The sequence below is a fragment of the Delphinapterus leucas genome, chromosome 9, assembly GCF_059928025.1.
Source record: "Delphinapterus leucas isolate spDelLeu-1000000601 "Yukka" chromosome 9, BTC_Dleu_Yukka2, whole genome shotgun sequence".
Lineage (NCBI taxonomy): Eukaryota > Metazoa > Chordata > Mammalia > Artiodactyla > Monodontidae > Delphinapterus > Delphinapterus leucas.
The window spans coordinates 29046293-29067097 of NC_143137.1; the positions used below are offsets into that span (position 1 = coordinate 29046293).

The 20805-nt window shown below is 39.2% G+C and overlaps 1 protein-coding gene across 1 annotated transcript in view; it reads right to left on the bottom strand.

The window, feature by feature from the left end:
- The window catches only part of CPED1 (cadherin like and PC-esterase domain containing 1), a 307617-nt gene that overhangs the window by 41242 nt on the left and 245570 nt on the right, over positions 1-20805 (bottom strand). Inside the window, exons 17-18 of the mRNA XM_022582431.2 lie at positions 9909-10026; positions 620-756 (exon numbers count right to left, since the gene is read on the bottom strand). Coding sequence (XP_022438139.1) covers positions 620-756; positions 9909-10026 — 255 coding nt within the window. The remainder of the gene's footprint in view (positions 1-619; positions 757-9908; positions 10027-20805) is intronic.

A 20805-nucleotide genomic window follows, 5' to 3' on the forward strand; every position in this document is an offset into this window, starting at 1 on the left:
CCGAGAGCTCTGCCAGAATCTACCTAGTCAGAGCACGCCTAGCAAGGAGACACTGCATGTCCAAGAGATCAGCTTAGAAGCCACACTAAAGGAAAAGCAGCCTAGCGAGGTCCATGCGAGACCTGCCCGGGAACGTGAGAGAAGATCAGGAAGGTTAGTGTGTAAAAACCATGCTATGCACAAGGTAAGCTGGAGCAGAAGTCTTACATGCAGGAACATTCTACAGCCTGTGCGAGCCACAGATGGCTGTTTTAACTGCAGTGCCTTGCGAGAGCTGCAGTTGACAAGGCCAGATGCTCTGAATCGCCAACTGTCAGTTGACATGGCCAGCTCTTACCCATGTGGGCTGAGAAAACCCTGGCCCAGCATGGAACTGGGTCAGCACAGGACATGATTTTTAGAGCCTCAATCTGTCAAGTAGACTTATTTGGAAATAACTGAGCATTGTGAGCAAAAATTGTTAAGGCTCTTCTATGATAATGTATTCATTCAAAAAGCCAAACTGCGTTCAGTTAGCTGTCCTCTGCAGAGTGAGGGAGAAGGAATTGGTCTAGTAAGTACAGTTTTGGTGCTGTGGGTGGTGTAAATGAAAGGTCTCCTCCACTGATCCAGAGCCTACCTTCCTTCCTCCCAGGCACTGCTGGAGCTGAGGCTTAGTTAGGACACCATAGTGACAGTTGTGAGGCTGCCAAGTGATTTCTCTCCAGTCACAGGTCCTGTTGTCTGAACAGCTAAGGCAAGGCACGATCCACTGGCCTGGAAGAGACAGCAAAACTTCTTTGGTTCAGTTTCTATGGGTGAAATTACAGTTTGCAAGTAAGTCTAGAATTCAGCGATGGCACACCATTACAGAAATCACAGAGCAGACCACTCTTACATAAACCCAGTGGAGCAGTGCATGGCCTCCTGCCGACCAAACAGAATCTCAAGTAGTAATTTTTTGTGTGTGTGTGTGTGTGTGATACGCGGGCCTCTCACCGTTGTGGCCTCTCCCGCTAAGGAGCACAGGCTCCAGATGCACAGGCTCAGCGGCCATGGCTCACGGGCCCAGCTGCTCTGCGGCATGTGGGAGCTTCCCGGACCGGGACACGAACCTGTGTCCCCTGCATCGGTAGGCGGGCTCTCAACCACTGCGCCACCAGGGAAACCCTAAAGTAGTAATGTTTTGAAATAACACAGTTCATGCTGAAGTCAAGTATGAATTCTGTTCCGTAAAAACACATACTTAAAAAAAAATTAAAGTGATTGGGTACTACTCAATTATTATTTATTTTCAAACAGTACACGAGCCACTTAATAGGACCAAAGTATATAGGGAGCCACTGATACTGAGGTGGTTGGCCACACATATTTCCTAGCCTAACACATGCTTAGGTTACCAATCCAATAATAGTTACATTCTCTGCTCTCCAGAGATTCAAGATACGATAAGACAATTACTTTAATATTCTGATAATTTATCGTTTTGAAGAATAGTGATTGCTCCTTAATTTGACCGGTGGCCTTTTTGCTGTGAATCTCTTCACCTCCTTCTAGCTCTGTCACCTTAATTTTTTCATCTGTTAGATGAGGTGTGTGCTGTTCTCCTCACATGATTGGTATGAGGATTTAATGGGATAATGTATTTAAAGGACCCAGCACAGTTACCACATCATATTCACCTTTGTTAGCAGCTGATTTCAGGCACAAAGTAGGGCACAAGCTTTAGTAAATGTTTATAAGATAAATGAATATTGTCAAAAAGCTGCATTTAAGATCTTTCTTATTTTACTGATAAAGTAACATGCATTCAAAACACTGCAGCTTTTAGTGTGAGTGGACACATTAATAATTTATTAGAAAAATATCATGAAATGACTTTTTTTTTTTTTTTTTTTGCAGTACGCGGGTCTCTCACTGTTGTGGCCTCTCCCGCTGCGGAGCACAGGCTCCGGACGCGCAGGCTCAGCGGTCATGGCTCACGTGCCCAGCCGCTCCGCGGCATGTGGGATCTTCCCGGACCGGGGCACGAACCCGTGTCCCCTGCGTCAGCAGGTGGACTCTCAACCACTGCGCCACCAGGGAAGCCTTGAAATGACTTTTGATTTTTGTTTTTTCCTTGTTTATCTTTTCAGGAACGGAGTGTGAACCAGCATGTTAAACATGGAGCAGTTACTTGTGCCCTTTGTGGAGAATACCTTGATGTCTTCAACAATCACCTGCTCTACCCAAAAGGTCTTGCTTATGTTACTGCTTCATGCTTCTCTTCAAAATATCGAGGAGCTATGGGACTTCCCTAGTGGCGCAGTGGTTAAGAATCCGCCTGCCAATGCAGGGGACACGGGTTCGAGCCCTGGTCCAGGAAAATCCCACATGCTGCGGAGCAACGAAGCCTGTGTGCCACAACTACTGACCCTCCACTCTAGAGCTCACAGCCACAACTGCTGAGCCCACGTGCAACAACTACTGAAGCCTGAGCGCCTTGAACACGTGCTTCGCAAGAAGAGAAGCCACCATAATGAGAAGCCCGTGCACCGCAACGAAGAGTAGCCCCCGCTCGCCACACGCAGCAACGAAGACCCAACACAGCCAAATAAATAAAGAAAGAAAAGAAAAACCTTTGTTTTAAAAAATATATTGAGGAGCTAAATATTCCCCGATAGTTTTTGAGTTAGAAAGGAAAGTTTTTAACAAGTTTATCTACTCTGGCTTTGATTTATGGTTCTGCTAACAAAAGTATCTGGTGTGACACTAATTTTAGCAGGAAGAATTTCTACTTTCAGGGGATTAATAGGCTTCATTTTAAATTTCATGACTCGGGGATGTCAGAATTGTGTATGTGAGGGTTTGTGTGTGTGGAAATAGTTATAAATACGGAGAGAGATCTAGTTTATAGCTCTTACTGGTTGATCACAGAACAGCCATAAAAAGGAATGAAATTGGGTCATTCATAGAGACATGGATGGAACTAGAGTCTGTCATACCTAGTGAGGTAAGTCAGAAAGAGAAAAACAGATATCGTATATTAACGCATATATGTGGAATCTAGAAAAATGGTACAGATGAACCTATTGGCAGGGCAGGAATAGAGATGCAGACTTCTTAGAGAACGGACCTGTGGACATGGTGGGGGGAAGGAGGGTGGGATGAATTGGGAGATTGGGATGGACATAAATACACTACCATGTGTAAAATAGATAGCTAATGGGAACCTGCTATATAGCACAGGGAGCTCAGCTTGGTGCTCTGTGGTGACCTAGATGGGTGGGATGGAGGGGGTGTGGGAGGTCCAAGAGGGAGGGGATATATGTATACGTATAGCTGATTCACTTCGTTGTACAGCAGAAAGTAACACACCATTGTAAAGCAACTATACCCCAATTAAAAAAAAAAAAAAAAAAGCATGGGTATATTAAGAGAGAGAAACTGGGAGAAACAGAAGGAAATAGAAAGGAAAGGAGACAAGAAGAGTATGACTTCCAAGGAAGAGATGAATACACACAGCAGAATTGCTTTAGTGGAGCACTGTGCCAACAGGAGCAGAGAGCTGAGCTACTGGACAGTCCAAAAGTAATGTGGACTTGTTTGTTCCTCTTACCATACAACTTTTTCTTTGCTTTGTTTTTTAAACTTAATGTGAATTCCAGAAAACTGCCTTATTCAATATCTACCCATTAAATATACTATCTCCACAATTTCAGGTCTGGTGAATGATCTTCCATTTCTCTACATACATATCACTCTCCATCTAGGAGGATTTTCATTCAATACAGTGTTGAAGTATGTACCCTGTTAGGTATTAGGCACTCTTGTTGTTAAAATAAGGTAATAACTAAGAAAGAAATAGTTAACATTGTTATAGCACCTCTCAGATGTCAGGGATGTTCTGAGCACTTTAATATATTAACTCAATTAAACTCAGAGACACCCTATTATCACCCCCATTGTGCTAATGGCTTAACTGGGACTCAGAAAGGTTAAGTTACTTGTCCAATATATTCCAGCTAGGAGGTGGTAGACCCAGGAATGGAGCTGAAGAGTCAGCTCCAGAGTCCATGCTGTTGATTATAATGTGAAACCTCAAAAATTATAATCAGGTGAGAAGGGTACAATTTATACATGTAAGAAGCTTAATAATAGGTAATTCATAATTAAGAAAAAATATCAGTGTGGTACTCAAAGAGCCTGGGCTTTGGAGACATACACACCTGGGCTCTCCTTCCAGGTAGCTCTGTGGACCTCAACATTAAAGTACATTAAAGTCACCTGGAACGGTTTTTAAAATCCTCATGCCCAGTTCGTACCCTAGACTGATTACCTCAGAACCACTGGATACGGAACTCAGGTATCAGTATTTTTTTTAATGTTTTTCAAGTGATTCCAATATGCAGTCAAGGTTGAGAACCACTGTTTACCTCGGACAAATTACTTAATCTTTTCATGATTACATTTACTTCTCTTTAAGAAAAATATGTAGAGCATCGGCCACAGTGCCTTTATACTAGAAATTGATGAATATATTTTACCGTCCCCACCCAACTTCACCCTAAGCAAGCCATGGCAGATCAGAATAAAGACAGCACCATGGGGGTCAGAGTTGTCTGGCAGGTTCCGTGGAGCAGATAAGATGTGAAGAGGGGTTTGTGAATAGATAAGATTCGGAGAGGTGGAATGGATGATTTTAAGTGGAGACAGACCTGACAGGAGTGAGACTGAAGAAGTGACTGCTCTCCACAACAGACCGTATATACTGGAGATAAAAAGAAGGTCTGCTCGGTGAAAGGTGTTTCCAAGTTTGTAGATGGAGAGAATAGCAGTAATACTTAAAGATACAACACTGAACATTTGGGAGTGGTGCTGAGGTTTGAATGGCAAAATGAAGACCGTTCTCAAAAGTGTTTGTTTCTCCATCCGATTCTCTTTTATAATTCTTCTGCGGTTTTCATTCAGAATATATCTTGCTTTCTAATTCTAATTTTGCCCTGGCATACAGGGTTTGTAACCAGTTATCCACATCTTTCACATCTTTGTTTGGTTCCTAATACTATTTGATTTAGACACGGCCTTTACGTTTATCCTTCGTCGATGAATTCCTCAAGAAAACCTCCTTCTGAAATAGTCTTTTTTTTTTCATAGACATTTTGTGGGTTGTGGATACAGTTGGAAGGGGCCTGGGATCTCCTCTTTTCCATCCTCTTCTTTTATAGTGAGGATAACTGAGGCCCAAGATGTTAAATGACAGAAGTGGGATCATGCCAACAACAGGGCTGGACCAAAATCGAGGTCTCAGAGTCTCCAGTGTGCTGATCCTTTTATCAGGTTAGGTTAGGTCAGCACATAGTCATCAGCTGAAAATGCAATGTGGCTCAGCAGTCTCTCTGGTAGCACTTATAGAAGAAAACCACAAACAGGCTGTCGCAATAAATGTATTTTTATAAGCTGGATTTATTCAGTGGGTTCATGTACTCAGAGACTATGTGTTTTTCACAAGACGGTGGTATGCTGGGGACATAAATATGTTTCTGAAAATGAGATGTTATTTAATAATACTTTGAAGGGCTCAGTTTTCCTCAGATCCTTGAGTACCTAACAGCGTGTGTATCCCCTCCCCAAATACTGTCTCCTCACCCGACTCCCAAACTCATTGACAGCTAGTTTTGCACAAACCAAGATCTTTGGCCATTTGCTGCTAAGGCTGAAGAAACAAGTGGCCAGTTGCATGCACAAAGATACAAATATGTATTAGTTTGTGGGCATAAAATCACATGCACGTAAAAAAAGATGCCTGATTGGGTCTCTGAAAACTTAGCTCCAATGGTTCATACTACTATATATTTATAGTCATAACTCTTTGCATTTTTGTATCACTTAATAATGCCTTTTTTATTGTGAGTTAGTAATACTACTTGAAATAGACATCTGTATAACATCTGCAGGACTGGGCTTTCTTGATATTTTAAATGATTCCAGCTCAACAAAAATTGTCAAGAAGAAGGACATAAATTCTGTGTTATATATTTAAACAATGAATGAATCAAAGCTGTGATTTCTGAAATAAGGTATGACATATGTCTTAGGGAATAACATTCTGAGGAATGAAATTGCCTTTTGGGAGCAGTTATTTAATTTATCATTATAGCTTTACATTTAATGCAAGTTAAATTTCAGCCATTTAAGTGAATTGGATTGGGTGATATAATGGAGAAAAGAAGTTCGACTTTGTGATTTAGGGCCATGGTGAGATGTAAAATCATATAAATGACAGCACTAATTCCTGAATCTATAATGCTATAAAATAAGGCAGTTTTTACTTAAGAAGAAAAAATACATTTATATTTTCAATATTAGAAATACTAAACTGTAAGTTGTTATATTTCCTTCCAAAAAAAGATACGATAGGGCTTCCCTGGTGGCACAGTGGTTGAGAGTCTGCCCGTCGATGCAGGGGACGCGGGTTCGTGCCCCGGTCCGGGAAGATCCCACATGCCGCGAAGCGGCTGGGCCCATGGGCCATGACTGCTGAGCCTGCGCGTCTGGAGCCTGTGCTCCGCAACGGGAGAGGCCACAGCAGTGAGAGGCCCGCGTACCGCAAAAAAAAAAGATACGATAAAAGCTTTTGTTTACATATTATAAAATGCAATCTAAATTATTTTCTTTAAATGTAATTCTCACTCAATGATCATATAAATTTCTTCTTTCTGCAAATTAGAAGAATTATTTTTTCTTTACTGAGCAAAAGATTTTATTCTTAGGTTGTGTCTTATAGTTAAACTATTTTCAAAAGGCTAGAATTCAACTTAGTAAAAAGAAGTCACTCAAAATTATATTAGCTAGTGTTATTGAAAAAACATTTTTCAAGGAGAAAAAATGGATTCAGTTCTGCCAAATAACTGTAATGTGCTGTGAAAATAAGATTTTGGAGCCATTCTATGGCCTTATAAGCTAAAGCAAGAGTCCTAAAATAAACGTCCTCCCAATGTCATCTAATGTGACAACTTCTTTCTATAGAAGGGAGTCCTACCATCAAGGAAGGAAATCATCTCTGACAGCAAAAAAAAAAAAAGTGCATTCTTGCAAAGTGCTGTCTCTGATCTCACTCATTTGCTTTGAATCTTTAGGTCTCTAGGACCTCAAGGATGGAGCTGTTGTCTCTAGCTGATTGTGCCCTGCTGCTAAGAGTCTTCTGTGAAAGAGAGGAGGGCTTGGATCGTGGTTTTAGTTCAGCCACTATGTTAAAATCATATCTCAGACACTGAAAGATGAATAAGGTACAATCTTTGCTCTGGACACACGTGTGATCTACGTGCAGCCATCAGTACAAACTTATTGCTGATGCACCTTTGACATATTAATACACGTACCCTGTACTACGTGTACACCTACTCCTGTATGTATATATTACATATATACACATCCATCATAAAACATAAAAATAAGCATAATTAAATAAAAATAAATGTACATATATTTTCATCTTTACTGGCTTCTTCCCTGTGGATTGCTCTGTGCCACTCACTCCCCTTGCATGGCTGCAGTACTCCACTTTGAAGACTACTGATTAGAGGAAGAAAGAGAAACATGTAAATTAGATACTTGAAATACAGTGAGGTGAGTGCTATTTGTAGACATATGTCCAGGATATTCTGGGTGCATAGAAGAGAAGCAACTCTAGGGGTGGGGTAGTAAAGAAGGACTTCCTGGGGAGCAGTCTGGAGTCCTGCAGCTGATAATCAGCATGAAATGAGGTCAAGAGGCTAAGATGGGGCTTCCCTCATGGCGCAGTGGTTAAGAATCCACCTGCCCATGCAGGGGACATGGGTTCGATCCCTGGTCTGGGAAGATCCCACATGCCGTGGAGCAACTAAGTCTGTGCACCACAACTACTGAGCCTGCACTATAGGGCCCCCGTGCCGCAACTACTGAGCCCACGTGCTGCAAGTACTGAAGCCTGCACGCCTAGAGCGTGTGCTCCGCAACAAAGAGTAGCCCCTGATCGTTGCAACTAGAGAAAGCCCATGCGTAGCAAGGAAGACCCAATGCAGAGCAAAAAAGAAAGAAGAAAAAGAGGCTAGGACGAGTTGGGAGAGATAGGAGAGGTCAGATTATTGTCAGGTTAAGGAATATGAACTTGACTGGGGTGTCAATATTGTGTTTTTTTTTTAAAGAGGCGTAACTACTCAAGTTACCAGAAGGCCCCTGTGTTTTTTTTGTTTTGTTTTTGTTTTTAATTTTATTTATTTTTGGGCTGCACTGGATCTTCATTGCTGCACCTGGGCTTTCTAGCTGTGGCGAGTGGGGGCTACTCTTAGTTGCAGTGCGCGGGCTTCTCATTGCAGTGACTTCTCTTGTTGCAGAGCATGGGCTCTAGGCACGCAGGCTTCAGTAGTTGCGGCACGTGGGCTCGGTAGTTGTGGCTTGCGGGCTTAGTTGCTCCACGGCACGTGGGATCTTCCTGGGCCAGGGATTGAACCCGTGTCCCCTGCATTGGCAGGCATATTCTTAACCACTGTGCCACCAGGGAAGTCCCAAGGCCCCTGTTTTATGGCAGCCTCTCTTGTAAGGACCAGGCATGGCTTCAGAACAGGGCCTGGCATAAGTTACTGCAAGTTTAACGGACAGAAGAAGCTGCCACTTCTTGAGGAATCTCAGTAATGTATCTTCAACTTTTTGTTGAAGAACTTTTGACTCGGTTCAGCAGGAGGAACAGAATTAAGTTGTTTTTATGATTCTCATAAATTGTCATCTGATAAAAAATACCTAGACACATTGGTGTCTCCTTTGTATATAAGAGTATATATCTCATTTAGCCAAGAATCATAAGTCATACCACCTGACACACCATAATGGGTAAATTCCTCCCTATGCACTGACTGTAATTTATTATTTAGGACACATGTTCAAGAAATGCCCACGTTTGTTAACCGTGCATGCCAAATTGCAATTTGTCCCACCCATTTGTGAAACTCATTTCCTGTTCACGCTGTGGTGTGAAGTTCATGGCAAGGGTAGAAAAGCTCCTGAGTGTTTTCTCAGACTTTTTAGATGGAGGGAGACTTGGGGTCAGGAGGCCAGAGCAGTAACCAGGAATCACAGAGAAGATGCTCTTTCCTCCTCTTACTGTCTTGGAGGCATTTTTAGTTCCAGCTAGCCTCCACTGAAAGAACAGTGCTGGGGAAGGAAAGAAACAGGGGAAGTAGACAGTGGCACGAAAGTGCCTCATTCCAGGTCTGCCCTAGGCGTAGGCAGGATTGAACACTGTAATTTGAATTTGACATCAGGATTTTCCTGCCTCTATGCATGTTCAATGTATGGGAGATGTTAGTGACCATTCCCAAAGATTTTTTTTTTTAACTAAGAGAAATGGTTTAAAACTGAACTTGTATCCTTTCCAGTCCTTTGGGTTCACAAGGTCAACTTATCTTGTACCTACTCTGCGGAAAGTATAGTGTTAAGTGAATTGGTAGAGTGTGAACAACTCAGACGCCCTGCCCTCATGCAGCTGACAGCCCAGGAAGACTGACATCAAACAATCAACTACACATTTAATCATCTGAATAATTGAGGAAATCACCATGGAAGAAGAACACTGGGTGCTATGACAATACGTAATAAGGAAAACAAGTCAGAGACTCAAGGAAGGCATTACGGCACAAGTGACTTTTTGGCTGAAGTCTAAAGGTGAACATGCATTAACTGAGCAAAGAGCAGAGGACGAAAAGAAAAGCATTTGATTAATCAAAATATTTCACATATTAAAACAATGCATTTACATTAATTTTATGTGCTGTAGTTCATATTAATGAAAAAGTGTCATATTACCTTGATTTTTTTTGTACAAGAAGAGTTTAATAAATAAACATCTACTGCTTATCTATATTAAAGGATTTTTTTTTAAAAAAAGTAGAAATGATATCCAGTGTAATAGTCACCTTTTGTGTCCCCAGATGGACAGGTCTTTAGTCCCGGCTGTGAAATGGCTTCAATGTAGTCAGAAGAAATGGGCTGTAACCCGCAGGTTTCCTCTGGTTGAATCAGCAAACCACAATCCTGCATTAAAATGATAAAAATTAGCTGTATAGTAATTAACCTGACCTGTAGTAATAAAATCTACAAAACAAGACTTTCTGTGCCAAATAACTTTTGGATAAAAGGGAGCAATTCTTGTTTACCCTTCTCTTGGTATTTATTCATCAATAGTTGTTTTTGCTATTAATAGCTACTTCCATTAGGGGCTTCATATTAATAAATTCTAATGATAAGTTAATCTTTATTTTGGCATTGATACTCACGTTACTGCTCTGCCAATTTTTAAAGAAATAAATGTCAGTTTTACTTTAAAAATATACCTGTGTGTTGTTGACTCATTAAAAATATAACATAGTATAATAGAGGACAATACATCAAGGGGAAAAGACTCAATGTGAGAAAAGAAATGGGAAATATTTGGGGAGAATGTTAAGTTAACAGATGAATTTCATTTCAACACACATTTATTGAGGATCTATGATATGCTAGAAATGGAATCAAATACATATATTTTACCTAAAGCACCTTCACATATTTATAAAAGTATGTAACAGCTCACTGCAATGAAATTCATTAGGGAGGCATGTTCTGTACTAAGCAATGCCTTCCACAGTCTGCCACATGCATTGGAGAGTGGCAGTTCGTTGGCTTTGAAATCTCTCCTCTGCTCTAGCAGGCTGTCCTGCTCTCATTTTCTCTTAGCTCATCCTACAAAGCTATTGGCATCTGTACCTGTCCTGTTTCCCTCTATCCCACCTCACCTGGTTCCACTGCCACTCTTTTCACCGGGTTCTCTCAGCCTACCACAATTAAGGCCAGGTAAAAATGCTAAAATCACTCTGAGGAATGCTTTCTTCCTAATATTGCACGGAGAGCATCTTTTTGTGTCTTAGGTCTCTTGAAACGGTAGCACAGTTAGGTGTTACTGTCTGTCGGCATCATTTGTTTCCTTCATACTCTTCACCACTTGGTAATTGCATTGGTTATTTGTGCCTTTCCACTAGACTGAATACTCCACGAGAACGGATAATTATTTTGCTCCCACATACACCCAGTCCCTAGCATACAGTAGATAATGATAAATATTTGTTGAATGTGTAAAATGTTACAGTTAGTTGTCCCCCTTTTTATATTATAAATTCTCAGTAATGGAGAGAAAATTGTTTTGACCTCTTGTTTGCTCTGTACCTCTGCCTCTAATGAGCAATTTCTGGTCAGCTTCCCTCAGACTTTCAAACATCCTAACCACCAACTCAGATTCCTAGATCTCATACCAACATGTCCGGATATTAAGGAAAAAAAGGAATGGAGGTAGTGTGCGACTTTTTGAAGTCTTGACTTAGTATACATATTTTCATTCTTTAATTCATGACTGATATTGAAGTTTAGGAAACTGGTTAAAATTAGAATTGTGATTTGTATTAAAATGTTCATCATAATAAAGCAGTTAAAAATAACAGAGTTTATAATGATGTGAGAAGATTTAGTCTGAATAAACATCTATGAATGATATATGTTAATGGATGTGTGGTATCTATCCATCTATCTATCCATTTGTTTTAGGTGGAGACTAGACCTTTTTTGCCAGAAAAATGGCATTATGTATCTATCAGATTGAAAAAAAATGTTTTATATCAAATGTTAGGGAGGGTGGGGAGAAATAATTACCATTATATACTGCTGATAAGGAGTACAAATTAGTTCAGCTACTTTGGAAGGTAGTTTACAGTAAAATTAAAAATTCACAGACTCCATAGCCCCAAAGTTAGACTTTTCAAAGTCTACTCCAGAAAAACCCTCATGCAATGCATAAAGAACATGTATAAAGATAGATCTAAATGAACGAAGATGGAGAGATTTCCCAGGCATATAATTAAGAAAAAACTGAAGACCTTGTTTTGTTCCAGAATAATACATTCCACATGAAGCACATCGTGAACATGTGGCAAAGTCATCTAAATTCAGGTATTTCAGACTGAGGTGTTGCGTTCAATTTATTAACAATGCAAATAACGTTGAAACATTCCTAAAAGTCTGGATTTAGATAAACGTTTGTCTAGAGATGATTGTTTGTTTGGGGTCTCTGTGGTGTGTGTGTGTGTGTGTGTGTGTGTGTGTGTGATTGTGCCCTAATACTCATCTGGAGGGCATTAGAAAGAGTCTAGATCCCAGATGCCAAAGCCCCAGTGGGCATCTTCGAAGCTGAACATATTATTGGCTGTATCAATCAGTTAGAAAGATGTACTGTTAGGTGTGCTGATGGCTTATCCTGTAGGGAGCCAAACTCAATCTCTGATGAGTGGGTGTGGGCTCTTTCAGATATGTTAGCCACAGGCAGCCTTTCTGAGGAATGACATCTGAACTGAAGGATGTGAAAAATTGGGGGGATGAGAATTTCAAGAAGAAGGAGTTGCATGTCAAAGGTCACAAGGTGGGAAAAAGGTTTATCTGACATCTTAGGCAAAAAAAATTATTAAAAAAACTATGTTGACCATCTATATTTTAATAATCAAATCATGACATTTTTTTTCTTGAGATGCACCTCCAAGGTTATCTGCTACAAACTCCTACTCAGAGGAAGAATGATAATCCATGATGTGGTCCTGAGCAATTCTGGATACAGCTTTCAAATGGAAAGGTATTGATTTAATACCTAGAACCTGCAAAGTGCCTTGCTAGAATGCAGGTACTTGACCTCAAGCAACATAATCTAGTTCATCATCAGAAGTTTCTTCTTAATCCTGAACTGAACTCCATCTTATTCGTTCTAATTATCCTCTTCGGTGCAGTTTAGAACAAATTTATTGTAATAATATAGAAGCATGTTCTGACCTGACTTCAAAGGTGCTGAAACAAATGACTGGCAACAGAGAATAATAATATTTTTAAATGTTCAATGTTTGCACTTACTGAATACCCAAGATCCCACATATGAGCCTATTATAATAGAGTAAACATAATGCAGAACATAGAAAAGCATAATGTAAAGGGGAACCAGACAGGGTGACCGCTCCGGCTGCTTAGAATCTTGGCCTTGTCTTCGCGTTTGAATTGTTCCCCGGCGTGGTGCTATCTCTACCTCAGATGGAGGCTCCTACGGGGTACCTGTTCTTCCACAGTCAGCAGGTCAGCCCTGTGATACTTGCACTCATGAATTTTAGTCCAGCTTTGCCATGAACTGGCTGTGTGCTGCTGAGTAAGTCACTCGATCTAGTTTTCTCAATATAAAATGGTGAAGGGTAGAGAGGAGATACCACAGCAGATGACGTGAGGTGCCTACACAATATTCATTCTCCCTTCTTCCTTTCTAGTAGAAAGACCTTCATTTTGTTGGAGGGAGCAATGTGTTTAGCATTAAAAAAAATCAAACAAATAAAACTCTATTTCCCAGTCTCCTTTGTAGCTAAACATGGCCAGGTGACACAATTCCAGCCAAAGAAATATAAGTGGAAATTGGCTCCAGATCTCTGGAAAAATTTTGTTTCCCCGATGCCATGTTTTCTTTGTCACTCTGTTTCCGATTTCTGCTAGGAATGTGGATGTGAGCCTGAAGGAGGAGCAGCCATGTTGTAATCATGAGGAAACCAGGAGCAGAAAGATAGGAAGTAGGATGCCCACGATGCTGTAAAGCTGCCGCATGCTGACTTTGGGCTGCCCGCCTCTGCACTTCTTGCATTGGAAGAAAAACAAACACTTACTTGGTCAAACCACTATGGAAATATAATATGCAGCCAAACTTCTCTCTTCCTCTAAGAGTTTGTGAAACCTATTGTTGGGCCACATGAAACTTTGAGAATCCCTTTAGATCTTAAAAGTGATAAACCCCACTAATAAAAAAATTAAACAATTTTTGAAAGGGAAAAACTCATTAGCATATCTCATTCTTTCTTCACTGGTGTGATTAGTAATTTAGTCACATTCAGGCATACTCAAGAAAATGAATAATAGCTCTTCTGGCCTTACATGTCATCTCTTGGAGCCCCTGAGTCTAGGTACATGGAAAAGGTAGTATTTAGCAGAGAAGCTTAAAATTTACCCCAGAAATCTCCACATTTAGAGTGTATCACTTTGCTGGAGACTTCACAAATTCCTGAATGGACTGTCATAGCTTTCAACAGAGTGCAATGAGATAATTAATGGATTTTCTTGTTCAAACATGTGCAGAGTATATGCGTTTAGTACATAATTTTAAAAATTTGCTTAACTTTTCATGAAATGCTGTAGTTACCAACAGAAGATATTAAGGTGCCCTTGGCTTCACCCTCTGCCCTACCCATGAATACATGACCACTGTTCTTGTTACCAATTCCTCTGGAAACCCATTTAGTTTTTTACAGATGTATCTGGCCACAAATGAATTAGTAGTATTTTTCATTTTTATGTGATTTTGCTATGCTTTTAGAGCGATATCAAATTGGACTATTTGATCTAGTAGGTAATTTTAAACCTTACCTACTTTTTTGGTGCCACAGAGTCATTCTTTTAAGATCAAACAGTTCTCCCTTTCTTCTACTAAATAATGAAAAATGTCCACATTCTAAATTTAAAAATATACATTTACTCCTTGTGGCGCCCAGATTTTCCAGAGGGACCCATTTCTTTCCCCTGGGCTGCTGCTATTTCTAATAAGTCAGTAGTGACTGCTCAGACTTTACAATATTGGCACGGTTGCCTCCCTGCAGAAAGGCAGAGTCCTCTTCCAGATTAAGAATGTTCCTTTTCCCATAAGAGACAAAATTCTTGATGAGCTAATTTTACTATCTTGTTTCAAAAGGATGAATAATTTTCTGTCTTCACATTGCCTCTAAATTTAACAACTGCTTTCCTTGTATTGTAGTCAGCCAGCCATAAAATAGTAGCTTTTGTGTGATTCACAGTATTAGACACAGAATGACCATTTACAGAATAATTATCTGAGGTATAGATTAGCGATGAATCATTACAGCATAATCCATCTGAAATCATCTTTTACATACCACAGTGATCCTAAAACTGAATGTTTTTCATGAAGAAAAGAATGCATATGCAGAAAACTATAAGACACTGATGAAAGAAATTAAAGACGATACAAACAGATGGAGAGATATACCATGTTCTTGGATTGGAAGAATCAACATTGTGAAAATGAATATACTACCCAAAGCAATCTACAGATTCAAGGCAATCCTTATCAAACTACCAATGGCATTTTTCACAGAACTAGAACAAAAAATTTTACAATTTGTATGGAAACACAAAAGACCCCGAATAAGCCAAAGCCTTCTTGAGAAAGAAAAACAGAGCTGGAGGAATCAGGCTCCCTCACTTCAGACTATACTACAAAGCTACAGTAATCAAGATAGTATGATACTGACACAAAAACAGAAATATAGATCAATGGAACATGACAGAAAGCCCAGAGATAAACCCACGCACATATGGCCACCTTATTTTTTATAAAGGAGGCAAGAATATACACTGGATAAAAGACAGCCCCTTCAATAAGTGGTGCTGGGAAAACTGGACAGCTACATGTAAAAGAATGAAATTATAATGCTCCCTAACACCTTACACAAAACTAAACTCAAAATGGATTAAAGACCTAAATGTAAGTCCAGACACTATAAAACTCTTAGAGGAAAACGCAGGCAGAACACTCTATGACATAAATCACAGCAAGATCTTTTTTGACCCACCTCCTAGAGAAATGGAAATAAAAACAAAAATAAACAAATGGGACCTAACGAAACTTAAAAGCTTTTGCACAGCAAAGAAAACCATAAACAAGATGAAAAGACAACCCTCAGAATAGGAGAAATATTTGCAAATGAAGCAACTGACAGAGGATTAATCTCCAAAACATACAAGGAGCTCATGCAGCTCCATATCAAAAAAAACAAACAATCCAATCTAAAAATAGGCAGAAGACCTAAATAGACATTTCTCCAAAGAAGATATACAGATTGCTAACGAACACATGAAAGCATGCTCAGCACCACTAATCATTAGAGAAATGCAAATCAAAACCACAATGAGGCATCACCTCACACCAGTCAGAATGGCCATCATCAAAAAATCTACAAACAATAAATGCTGGAGAGGGTGTGGAGAAAAGGGAACCCTCTTGCACTGTTGGTGGAGTGTAAATTGATACAGCCACTATGGAGAACAGTATGGAGGTTCCTTAAAAAACTACAAATAGAACTACCATATGACCCAGCAATCCCACTACTGGGCATATACCCTGAGAAAACCATAATTCAAAAAGAGACATGTTCATTGCAGCACTATTTACAATAGCCAGGACATGGAAGAAACCTAAGTGCCCATTGACAGATGAATGGATAAAGAAGATGTGGCATATATATACAATGCAATATTACTCAGTCATAAAAAGAAATGAAATTGAGTTATTTGTAGTGAAGTGGGTGGACCTAGAGTCTGTCATACAGAGTGAAGTAAGTCAGAAAGAGAAAAACAAATACCATATGCTAACACATATATATGGAATCTAAAAAAAAAAAGATTCTGAAGAACCTAGGGGCAGGGCAGGAATAAAGATGCAGACGTAGAGAATGGACTTGAGGACACGAGGAGGGGGGAGCGTAAGCTGGGACAAAGTGAGAGAGTAGCATTGACATATATACACTGCCAAATGTAAAATAGATAGCTAGTGGGAAGCAGCTGCATAGCACAGAAAGATCAGCTTGATGCTTTGTGACCACCTAGAAGGGTGGGATAGGGAGGGTGGGAGGGAGACACAAGAGGGAGGGGATATGGGGATGTATGTACACATATAGCTGATTCACTTTGTTATACTGCAGAAACTAACACAACATTGTTAAGCAACAATACTCCAATAAAGATGTTTAAAAAAAGAATGTAATGCATATAAATTCATATTCAAAGAGATTTATATGCTTTACAGAAGGCAATTTGGAAATATCTCACAAATATAATTATACTGCTAAGACTTAATCCTACAGACATACTTGGTAAAGTCTCCAAAAATTCATGTGCAAGGAAATTTACTAGAGCACTTCGTGTAATAGAAAACTTGACAATACTTAAGTGTCCATCAACAGGGAACTGATTAAATAAGTTGTACATTACATGATGGAACATTCTGTAATTCTTGAGAAGGAGGCAGAGTGAAGATATATAGAGAGATATAAGGTATATTATTAAGAGCAATAAAGCAAGTTGCAGGACATTATATACACCTTGATCTTATTTAGTAAATAAAGTGCTAGATATTATACATGCTTGACTGTGCATAGATAACTTCTGGAATGGTGCACAGGAAATGCTGAATAGTGGCTTTCTTGGGAAATTAAGGATGGTAGGCCAGAGATGGAGAAGCAAAAATGAACTTTTTCTGAAGATTTTTACCATTGGTATGAATCATACTTTTTTTAAAAAAATACAAATTTAAGTAAAGAAAATAATATTTAAAATCGTAAAGTAAAAGAATAGAAAATCAGAAGAGGACTGATAGTTCCTTTGAAAGTATATTAGTTTCCTACAGCTGCTGTAACATAGTAGCACAAGCTAGGTGCTTTGAACAACAGAAATTTATTGTTTCACAGTTCTAGAGGCTGGAAGTCCAAATCAAGACATTGGCAGGTTTGGTTCCTTCTGAAGTCCATGAAGGGCTATGGGCCTGCAAAGTCATTTAATACTGTCCTGTGTTCTGTCCTGTGTACTGTACTGTGTTCACAGAGTTTACAGTTTATTAGAGGAAACATAACTACAAGGGAATTGAGTAAATATTCCAGGTAGAAGGAGGAGCATGAAGCAATCTAGAACTGAGTGAAAACATGGCCAATCAAGTTCCAAGTGGGCAGTGTTTGGAGACCATGACAGGAAGTAAGTAGAGGTCAGTAAAGTTATTTTGGAATCATGATTCTAATCCTTGGCTCATTCTAATGACACAAAATTTAGGATTGTGGCAATGAACTAAGCTTGTTTAATTTTTTTCTGTTTAAAGATTCTTATCAGCTCAATCTCTAAACTCTATTCCCTTTTATAAAACTTATAAAATTTTTTACTAAGCAGCTTCCCTTTTAAAGGACAGTACAACGTTAAACATCTTTACTGAGGAGTAGGGGACATTTTGACTTTAGTTTGTTCTAATAAAATATTTGCAGTGAACAAAGTTTACCTATACAATTGCTTTATTTTGAATTTTAATGAAACTAAGTAGCTAGCCAAGTCATTCTGCACTTCGTGCAGAAGAGATCTCTAATAATATTGCTTTAAAAATTGATGTGTTTCAATGCTAGATGTTACCCTGTTTTAGTGAGAGTTTACAAATAAGTTTTCAATTTTAATTGTTTTTAAAAAACAATGTAACTTGGTGTTGAGGAGCAGAATTGTATATGCACCTTGAGTTGCTATCTGTGTTTGGAGTTCATAGTCTTATTTAAAACACATTAGAATCCAAGTAGTAATGAACCACCATATAACACCATTGCATGTGTTTGTTTCCTCAAAAAAATTTCAACTGAAATGTGGCTGTACATTATACTACCTAAGGATTTTTAGTCCCCTATGAATTGAACTCAGGAACAAAGGAAATTGAAACAAATTATAAGCAGATGAATTAGTTCTAGTCAAATAAATTTATTTGCCGTATAAATACGACATCAACATTTGGAATACTTCTTTATACTTCTCATGCATTCCAAATCCCTGAACTGATAATATGCAGTTTTCTCTTTTTTAATCTAGATGGTCTCCAAATTAACTAGGATGGGGCCAGTGTGATCCTGCTTGCTGGAGTCCGTTCTGAAAGGCACCCTGTATTCTCAATTTAGAAATACATCTGAGTCTCCAGGCTTTGTAGAATTTGGACTGGAAAATCTAGTTACATGGGGCCTGTGAAATGACTAATGCTTCCCACTTCCGGTGAGCTAGAAACTCCAAGGAAAGCAACCTTTGTTGTGGTCTTTCAACACTTTTGGTTTTGGTTCCAGATGGAATCCAGAAGGGTAGATATGAATGCAAATGAAAAAAAGAATGAATTTATATGTCTGAATATTTGAAAACGTTCAGTTCTTTTTGATTTTTGAACAAAGAATATGGCATTGGAGCTGAATGTACAATGATGGACTCTCTCATACTTTGCAGAAGCTGGATCCGTTTGGGAAGTGACAGAACAATAACAATAACAATGACAAAAAGAAAAACTTATTTCATATTCCAAAAGAGCAAATCGATTATGGGTAGACTGAAGAAAAACAGTAGTGAGTGGAAATAGGCAGTAGGCTACAGAGATATTTTAAAAGATGCATGTTTATCAATAATGTGACACCAAACATAACAAATGTTTGCCACATATAAAACAGCAAGTGGGTCTTCCAAGGATATATGGATCAGTCATAGTGAACATAACTGCTGTTATAAGTATTTCAACATGGACCGTCCCACTTATAAATAGTCTACTAATAAAGTATATGAGGTTGTGATCTTTAAAAATGTAGCTCTGGTAGGAAATCTGAGCGGCACAAATAGAGTTGAATATTTTAATGAAATATGCAGTTACAGTAGTTTTGGGCACCATGTGGGCACTTCCTGACTACATTCGTCTTGGTAACTGCTACACAAACACACTTACACCTACACACACTTATACATGCACACACAGGTGCACACATACAGCGATCCTTAGAACCGTGAGATTTTAAAACTTGGGGGGAGTATGTTAGGCTATAAAATAATTCTATCATTACATGTCGTAAGTTATAAATTCTGCCTCCTTTGAGGCTTGAATAGTAATTGTGTAGCACTAAATAGTATTTTTAAAGATTAGCCACTAGTCAGCAACCTGTACACCCACAGTTAAGCTCAAAAGCATGCTGAATGTATCTACATTCTGTTTAGAATAAAATGCTGATACATTAAAAACTGAACATCCAGGGCTTCCCTGGTGGCGCAGTGGTTGAGAGTCCGCCTGCCGATGCAGGGGACACGGGTTCGTGCCCCGGTCCGGGAGGATCCCACATGCCGCGGAGCGGCTGCGCCCGTGAGCCATGGCCGATGAGCCTGCGCGTCCGGAGCAGCGGGAGAGGCCGCAACAGTGAGAGGCCCGCGTACCGCAAAAAAAACAAAAAACTGAACATCCAAACTGTTATGATATTGTAAGATAAAAAGTTAATATTAATTTTTAGTATAAACATATCCTACCAATGCAAAAATTAGATACCTATGAAAATAATTGTGCTATGACAGGCAAGTCCTTTCTTTGTGTCGTCTTCTATTTTAATACATGTTAATCAGACTTTTACAAAATACTCTAAAAATACTCTAGCAGCAGTCTAAAGGTCATCCCCCCTAAGATATTTATTAATTACACAGGGAAAATTGTAACGTTACAGTGGAGAAACCCAGCCAACACTACCCTCATCAAGTGATCATGAGAAACACATCATTTCTGCAGTATTCTTGCCACAAACGTTGAGCTTCATTTAATGAGAAAACAAGATACAATTCCCGACTGAGAGTCATTCTACAAAATAACTGACCTGCATTCTTCTAAAGTATCAAGGTCATGTGGAAGTGTCACAGATTAGAGGAGACTAAGAAACATGATAGCTAAAAGCAATTTGGGATCCTGGAACAGAAAAAGAATATCATTGGAAAAACTAGTGAAATCCACATAAATGATCTGGTTAAGTAAATATACTGTACCAATATTAACTTCTTACTATTGATAGTATTGATAAAGTACCATCGTCATGTAAAACGTTAATATTAGGGGAAGCTGGGTAAGGATATTTGGGAACTTTCTGTAACTCTAGAATTAAAAGTTAAAAGATT